Here is a 9093-nt window from a genome sequence, read left to right as displayed (position 1 = left end):
TTCTACCACAGCCAACCATAACACGCCATCCTTTCTGCGTCCCTCACATGCAGACCTTTTCCACTTCTTCTCTGTTGCTGGGTTTGTATTGTTTACTGTTACTGCTTGAATGCCGTTCAGTTGTTTAGTTGCTGTCTGTTACTTCTGTGTTCCCTTATTGTAAAGTGATCTGAGATCTGAGTTTAATGGTGATTTTACAGTTCATTCCATCCATCCATCCATCCATCTTCGTCTGCTTATCCGGCAGGGTTCATACGTTTTGAAAAAACATGGAAAAGTTATGGAATTTGAAAAATGCTAATTCCAGGCCTGGAAAGGTTTTGGAAACCTAAAAAGACCCAGAACGTTTTGGAAAAGTCATGGAATTTCTTTTTAACACAATATAATATGTCATTAATAAATGTATTTTCACGTGGTCTTGACCTCAACATTCTATTCAGGGAGCTATGCACTATGGAGCACATAAATTGTCATTCATTTTATAGTTAAACCTCTGAGGGTAAACTTTAACACAGATTTGTATTGTTATTGTATAATGTCGACTGACATTTTCAGGAACACATAGTCATGGAAATTTGCCGAAAAGTATTGGTTAAAATGTGCATGAACCCTGATCCAGGGTCAGTTTTACAGTTAATTCTTATATCACGCGTTTTTTTAGGCTACAACATTTTTTGTCACATTGAGTAGCGCCCTTTTTATATAGAGAGTCAAATCATGGGCGCCATATTGGATACCAACATCCGATGACTCGTAACCCTATGGGGCGAAGATGCTATCTTGAAATAAATCGCTTATTTTCACCTTAAACAGGCACATACATGTTATCAACGTTTGTCAATATGTAAAAGGCCCTTACGGAAATATTCCAGTGTATATTTACTGTCTTTATTGTAAATGGGCCTCTAAAAAATGCCCATTGTAGTGAGTGACCACGTCGCCTAATAAGTCTCCTGAGCAGTGTTTACCTTTCTAATGTCCGCTAGCATACAGGCCAGCTATAGCTAGCTTTGTGTGTAATGGATCAAAAACTCACCCATCTCAGAGGATCGAAGCTCAATATTACAATACAATGATGGTACAAAAGGAGCGCTATGGTCTTATGTCTTAGGTTGACAACGTGGACGCGGATATAGGAAACCCCGAAGGCAGTCGCAATATTTACCTAGCAGGCTAGGCTAACGCAGTTGCGCAAACGTTGGCGTAGCGTTAGCTAGCTGTCTAAACTTGTGAAAAGCCGAACAACATCCCCGTCCAAGCTGCGTTTCACTTTCCCTCCAATATTATTATGAAGATAATAAAGACACCTGGACTCAGTCGAGACCAAAAGCCATAGCTATGACTGTGGCACAGATCACAAGCATTTAGGTACATGGAGTGCTAGCAAATGCTAACGCTAGCATAAGGCTAACTTCAAACTTCATTCATTTCTAAAGCAGGGTTAGAACTTTTTTGACAGCATGGTACACATTAACGATGGTATTACTAGATTTGTCCTGTGTAATTTGTTATCGTATTGAAGAGAGACATTGACATCACACAATAATGAACAGCTCCCATACTTTTTGCCTTTTTGCTACACGGGGAAATCTTTTGTGAAATCTTTTGCCGCTTCCCTGTCTGTCATTGCAGCCAAACGCGCAACAGTTGGGCAGTTTTTCAGTGATTTATGTCATCTTTTAAAAATAACTTATTACATTTTTTTTTAAATAAAATTTTTCCACTATTCCCTGCACTGTCAATGGGAATCACATTAATGTATGGTATCAAACATGGAGTCCACAAAACACGTGACCACCTCGGAACCAATCGCGTAACGGGATAGCTCAGAACATTCGATTCCCTAGTTGGCCACACTCTCTATATAAAGGGCGCTAGGCTAGGGATGAGGAGGAGGGAAGGGTGAGCTAGTCTCGTTTTGTTTGAAAAGTGACGTCACCCAACATCGCTTAGAGCACTAAGCTGATTGATTGATTTTACATGGTGAGAAGCCAGTGAAGGATCAGATCCTTGGGAGCGGAGGGGGGGTCCGGATTGCAGAAAAATGCAGAGCTTATGCAGGACATATTTCATCCACAATGTCTCAAACCAAATGTATGTGACACAGTTTTACATCACAAACAGAATGAATGAAAAATGACTGCGATGGATTAGTCCCACTTTGAAACTGACAAAAAATTGGACTCAGCCATTAAATTAATTAGATTATTCATGTTCTAGATAAAGTGGTCGGTCAGAGGGTTTCCCCACTTTTCATTAACCAGCTGGGTGGAAAAGTTTCCAGCTCTGTGTTGTTTGCAACAAGGTGGTTTTCTGGTCAAGTCATTGCAATTAAGAGTTAAAAAAAAAAAGGTGGGCGCCTGGGTAGCTCACCTTGTAGAGTGCGCGCCCATATAAAGAGGCTTAGTCCTCAATGCGGCGGAGATTTTATTGAAAGCCCAGTCATTTGCTGAATGACATGCAGCAAAGGGCCGCAGGTCGGAGTTGAACCTGCGGCCCTTTGCTGCATGTCATTCAGCAAATGACTGGGCTTTCAATAAAATCTTTATTCGTTCCTTTTTAATAACAAGAACCACAAAGGAAATACGTTTTTAGATTTATTGTGTTTTTATCATTGACTTTATGGTGTGTGAAGGATACATTTTTAAATCGGAATGTCTATTTGCACCCCCGGTACGAATAGCCTCGGCCACACAGCTGAGCTATTCACACCCTGTGACGTAACAAGAAAAACGCGTTGCTCGCGTGCACCGAAATCATGGCGGACGTTCATCTTCCATGACAGCAGAAACTGGCAAAGTTTTGTCTCTAAAGTTTATAACAATTGCATTTCTTGTGGAAAATGGATACTACAGTTGCACTTTCTGTTTTCAGTGAAAGCATACAACCGTTAGTTTGTTAGCTAGTACCTATTTTTTGTATACAGTACTGTTACCTAGCAACCGAGGCTTGAAGACATCAAGTGGTAAACAGTTACACAATGCTCTATAAGAACTGCTAGGTGAGTGGTTAGTACGTTTACCTTAGGTATGGGAGGTTGGAGTTTGATACCCCAGTAGGGTGAACTTATTTTTTTAATTTTGGATTGGATAATTTGCATGGAATTGCGCAAGTCAGGGCCCACGAACGCGAAATTGTATTTTATTTTTTGCAGGGTGGTAGGGGAAGACTCATGAATATGCCTGCTCTGGTTGGGTTGGTTAGGTTTAGGCAAGAGGAGTGGGATTGGTTATGGTTAGGGAAAGAATGTCAAGGCGATAATATTCCAAAAAGGTGTAATACATGAGTAGTATGGATAACTGTGTGTAACTGTATGCCAAGGTACTGTAAATGCACAGGGGTGCAAATAGCATTCATTGATATTTGTACCAGGGGTGCAAATAGCCTCACCCTTTTTAAATTCTTTTTATTTTTTAAGATTATTTTTGGGGAATTTTAGGCCTTTATTTTCGACACGACAGGTGAACTTGAAAGTCTAAGCTGTACACACAATACACAATAAATCTAAAACCGTATTTCCTTTGTGGTTCTTGTTATTGAAATGGAACGAATAAACATTTCATTGAAAGCCCAGTGCGCACTGAATGGAACTGTACAGAAGAAGAATAGACTCATCAAAATGCCAATAGTATGGCTCTGAAAGGGAAAAAAAATAACTTGGTAAACTAAAATTCCAAATAAGGATAAATGGCAGCAGTGTGGAATGTAGTTGCTAAGCTCTTTAAATCCTCCGTGTCCCAGCTTGTCTGTTCCATCTTAAAAAGGAAAGGTGCCGTGTTTATGGTGTCTCGTCTCACTGGCCACACTAAAACTGGCAAAAGCTAACTTGCTCTTTCTCTCCCTTTTCCCCTTTTGTGATTATTTCACGGAAAATCAAAAAGCACTAAATTATGCGTGAAATTGTCACTATTTCATACAGCCTTTTGAAAAGATCTTTTGAAATAGATAATTTATTTGTATTGCACATTTAAAAAACAATAGTTTACGAAGTGCTTAAAGGAGAACTCCGGCCAATTTTTTACGTTAATGTTGATCGCTATAAATATGCTAGTACAATTGATTGAAAAGAAAACGAGCCGAATCGGTGCTAGTAACACGGAGCTGCTGCAGCTACGTGTAGAGCTCCAACTTAGCTAAAACGGCAGCTGTGGGGGCATGATCTAAAGAGTGCCTTTGTGCCTCTTAACACACACAAAATACAATTCAAATGTCTGGGCAACATGAACAGGGCCCTTACGTGACAACAAGATGCGTTTTCAACTCCAACGTCCTGCCGGTAGCTGCCGGGGGGGGGGGTAATCAACAAGCAGCGGCTCCGTGTGTAGTTGGAGCTCATCCATTTTGTGTGTGATCGATCTGGCGTTGGGGAGTAGGAGGCTTGGCATTGGCGATCTGTGTGGTAGTTCCCTTAGCCGGGCTAGCAGGCCCGCCTGGCATCCTTGCTTCTCCACGCCTTCGTCGCCTCCCGCTCCCAAAAACAATACAACAGGTGCCCTTTTTTTATTTTTATTTTTTATCGACTGTACTAGCATATTTATAGCGATCAAGATTAATGTAAAAATTGGCCAGAGTTCTCCTTTAAGATAAGATAGACTTTATTAATAAGAATAAGACGAATACACATTAAATAGACATAGGAAAAATATACAAAAAGGATTATAGGACATAGAAAAAATAGAATAAGAGTTATACTAATACTAGTGACATGGACACTTTGAACACCCTTATTAGGTCAAAAATACTGTATGTATACAGATGAGTAGTGTGCAGATGAAGATAAATGGCAAATTCCACCGTAGGTGGTGACACAGTAATAAATAAGTACATTTGCATAGTGCAGAATTTCCTGTTTGAAAATGGAAAATGCAGAGCACATACACATCGAATCAACACACATACCCATAAATACGCAACATTGAAATAGTGAAAAGGAAGGCTAGGACAGCTCTAAAGCACAGAAAAAAAGAAAATAACCAAAAATGACAATGAAAAAGATGATAAAAAGACGGCATCTCATAAAAACAAGTCTATTCAAGAGCGTTTTTTTTTTTTTTAAGAAGTGATTTAAAAAAAAGTCTAATAGGTGATTTATTCCACAATTAGTTTTTCATGTCTGGTTTTGTTTTTCAGACCTCCAGAGAGTCCCTGAAGATGGAGTTGTTAGCGGATGTGTCTCTGCTGCCAGGGGAGGAAAGAATCATCGGTGAGTACATGTAGCTCAGTCAGTCCCACTCTTCTGTCGGGGGTGGGGGTGGGGGGACTGCTTGTGTAGCTGGGAGAACAGTGCTCCTGTACATCAGGATCTAGCGTTTGAATCCGTCCGAGGGTCTAGAAGTTCAACTTCAGCTTTATTTGTGTCCCCGAAGGGCGAATAAAAGACACACATGAGCTATACATACAGTCACAAGTGGGGTGAGGTGGGGGGGGGGGGGGTACTAGAAAAAAGGCCTGAACAACAGTTTGTTGTGTTCCAGTAGTGAGTACTGAGCAAGGTGCATGGGTAGCAGCGTCAAAGTAGCCTACACACATAGGTGCCGATACCGAAAATGCCGAAAATACCGAGCACCCACTGAGCGCCCACGTGTGCCAGACTGCCAGTAGGCTACATTCATTTAAAATTAAACCTTGCGGTTGGTGCTAAGTGGAGCGTCTGTCATAATCTGATTGGTTATGTCGCTGGCAGTCCCCTGCTCCATATCCTGTCCACCAATCGCAGCGTCTCTTGGATTCTTGGATGAAAATGCATTCCCCCCCCATACAGTGCCTGCATGCATGTGCATTAGGTAATCGGAGTGAGAATGAAATGGACAGATTTGTTATTAAAAAAGCAAACCTAATGATGCAAGTGCATCGACGACATCCACCACCAGTGCAGAGAGTTCTTCATTTCCCACGAAGCTGATTGGTTACGGCGTGCTAGACACAGAGCACCGTGGCCGGTCGTGGTGCTCCTTCCGGTCAGCGCTAAATGGTGGTCAGTTAAACTTCTCATCTCCAGTCCTATCTGTATCTGTGAGAAGTGGCGCTGTCCTGAGTTGAAAGATAGCCGACTTCACTGCTTTATTATTGAGTTAATAGTGTGTTTGTATCTTATAAGGTTCTGAAACGCAAACATTTTTTGACTACTTTTTTTTTTTTTAAAGGGCATGCGCCCGTGAGCACCCACGGAGGAAAACTTAAATCGGCGCCTATGCCTACACAGGGTAGAAAAAATGTATATCAGCCTTACAAAGATGATACAACATAATCATCAACCACAACATCGGCGTCCATTACATTACCAACCCCTTTTAGTCAACGTGTCTCATGTCCTCAACACATATTCAACAGACGAGAATATATAAAAAGACCTGCTATCACACCTGGGACTGTTGTGTTTGTGCGTGCTGCCGGTTTGTCTGTCTGTTAGCACTGTATGCACTTTCATCTACCCTAATCCCTTCTGCAACTTTTTTATCTTAAATCTATTTATTTATTTTATGCTGGCATGACTGTTATGGCATCAGTGCTGCTCAACTGCTTTTCGTTGTCTGTTAAGCAATGAGACAAAGGGATCCTTAGACTCACACCACATACTCCAGTCCAGCTGTATACCAGCAGAACTCGTTTTGTAGCTCCTTGAATTGTCTTTTATACAAAGAGATAAATAAAGCTTATTTTATGATTGTGTTCTGAAGCACAAATAACCATCCAACACTTCTCAGATGAATTTGTGCAGAGTGATTTCTCCTCCTCTGCATATTTATTGCAGCAGCTGGAAAAGATAGTAGGTGACTCTGGTAGCAATTTTTGACTATTTCAAGACGAGGGGAGAACATTTGTCTTTGTTTTATTTCATGAATAGTAAAGTTGGGCTTTGTTGGCTGTATGACTCATTTTTAATTGTTTTTATCAAAATGTGTGCGGGACCCTGGACGACTGCCCCACTGTCATTTCCAACCAATCATAGAATTTGTCCCGCCACGGCTGTTAGCGACCCAGGTCGTGCGCAATTCACATTTTGAAGTCGACTCTAGTCGACCCCGATCAAACCCACCTCGCTACCTGGGTCGCAAAGCCGAGCAGGTGGAGGATGGTTACCCCATTGAGACCGGGGGGGGTGAGCAAGCATCTGGAAAGCGTACCTCCTATGGAGAGATTCTGGGGCTAACAAGCCATCACCTTCCGCTAGCGTTCCATTGTTGTTACAGATCTGAAAGGTGGCCAAAACTACTGTAAGACATCATTAAATGATGATGCATGTGAGACGTTTGGCTGCAAAAATGTTTTTATTGTTATGGAAAAATGTGTCTCGGAGGATCTCTCTCTGGACAGTGTGGGTACCCAGAGAGAGATCTGGACTGTCCCCAGTTCTCAGTTATTCATCAGTTATTTATGACTCAGCCAGTCAACATTCTCTGATTCTGACCGATGTACCCCATCAGTTGACGTGTGGTTTTTAGATGCCAGTTACTGAGCGGGTCTGTCCTTATTAAACACTCGGAGGAGATGGTATTTATAGCCTCCCTTTGCTGCATGGCTCTCTTCTCTTTTTCTGCTTCCTCTTCTCTGCCTGTGTCCTGATTTCTTCCCTATCCAGTACTCGCTGCTTACCAACATATCATGGTGAACCAGAGTACCAATGTGAAAAAAGGAACGTATTCTCTCATGGCTGATCTTACAGAAGGCGCGTGAAACCTATCAATGAACCGTGTTCTTATTCCTCTCTTTTCAGATAAAGAAACCATGTACATCTGTCCATTCAGTGGAGCTGTGAAAGGCAAAGTGTTGATCACCAACTACAGACTGTACTTCAAGAGCTCAGATGCTGTAAGTTTTTTTTTTTTTTTTTTTTTTTTTTTTCAATCATCTATCTAATAAAGAGAGACGTATATATGTACGCGTGTGTGTCCGTCTTTGACGGGAACCTGCACTCAACACACAGCAGGGGGGGTGGGGACCCCGCCTTTGACTCCAATACAGTTTTTTCCTGCTTCCAACGTTACATGATTGCTGGATACACCAAACTAACTTGTCTTCAATCAGCGTCTGTTGTGTGGAATAAGGTTGGGGGGGCCAAAGCCATTTGCCAACACTAAATATCAAACTAAAGCCAGACACTATATAGTAACAAGTTGCTGTGAGCTGTAGCCTACATTTACTTCTAACTAGAGTGGGTTAGCTGTAGTGGTAATTAATAAGGGAAATATTGAACAGAGTGGGGGTGCTATCACCTGCTGCTCCTCCTGTGTGCATTTAGGCAGATGCTATCCCCGCTACCTAAAACTGATGGTGTGGGTGACACAGCGCTATGTTAAAAACAGCTGTATGTACGTTCGTGTGAGACGAAAGCCATCAACTCTTTTACCAGCAGTGAGGTTAAATAACCCATGTCTCTGTGAGCTGCTTGTGCTGCATTACTGCTTTGGTTTTCGGCCTGTTATTACAGACTTAAGCCCCATTTCGGACACGATTACCATTACAGGGGGAGCTGAGGGATGAAATCCTCACTGTTCTCCTCAGTAATTTAACTCATCGTTCCGGAAGGCATTTTTGACCTTCGGGGGGAGAGTTGGGAGGGGAGACGCCAGGCAAAGATACGGGGTTGAAGTGAGTTGAAGTCAAGAATCCCACTCTGAGTTATACCTCTAAGTCAAATCTGAGCGCACAGATAGGAAACACCTTTTGACATCGTTTAGTGTGACTCGCACTTCCCGAGGACATCGTTTTAGATGTCCATCGCGAATAAACGTCCAGACATTGGCTCGCAAATTCTAGCAAAAAGACACTTCTGACAGGTTTTCATCCTACAGTGTCACACAGCATTTTTCATTTATTTCATGCCATTTTGCAACACAGTAATCCAGTAGAGACCTGATTGGGTGATTTGATATTTCCATATGGATCCAGCTGATGTGCTACCAGTGCGCTACAAGTACAGTTGTCTGTCTCTTTAGCTGCTAAATGCTCCACTATGTCCACCAGCCGAGCAGCTCCAGTAGTGCACGGTGGCTTTCATCAGAGCCTTTTTCTCTGAAAACAGCTGCCTGCTGCTCTTGGAAAAAGGCTGATAAGAGCGGTGAGACTGAACCAAAAACCACTTCAGAGCTCTCC

General features: G+C 42.1%; 1 protein-coding gene across 2 annotated transcripts in view; it reads left to right on the top strand.

Moving 5' to 3' along the window:
• mtm1 (myotubularin 1) overlaps positions 1–9093 on the top strand; it is a 43304-nt gene that overhangs the window by 19924 nt on the left and 14287 nt on the right. For both annotated transcript variants that reach the window (XM_028564529.1, XM_028564528.1), the window contains exons 3-4: positions 5131–5203; positions 7715–7809. In XM_028564529.1, the coding sequence (XP_028420330.1) occupies positions 5131–5203; positions 7715–7809 (168 nt within the window). The remainder of the gene's footprint in view (positions 1–5130; positions 5204–7714; positions 7810–9093) is intronic.

The sequence above is a fragment of the Perca flavescens genome, chromosome 19, assembly GCF_004354835.1.
Source record: "Perca flavescens isolate YP-PL-M2 chromosome 19, PFLA_1.0, whole genome shotgun sequence".
NCBI lineage: Eukaryota > Metazoa > Chordata > Actinopteri > Perciformes > Percidae > Perca > Perca flavescens.
The sequence above is the reverse complement of the archived record's forward strand: the minus strand, read 5'-3'. Positions and strand labels throughout refer to the sequence as shown.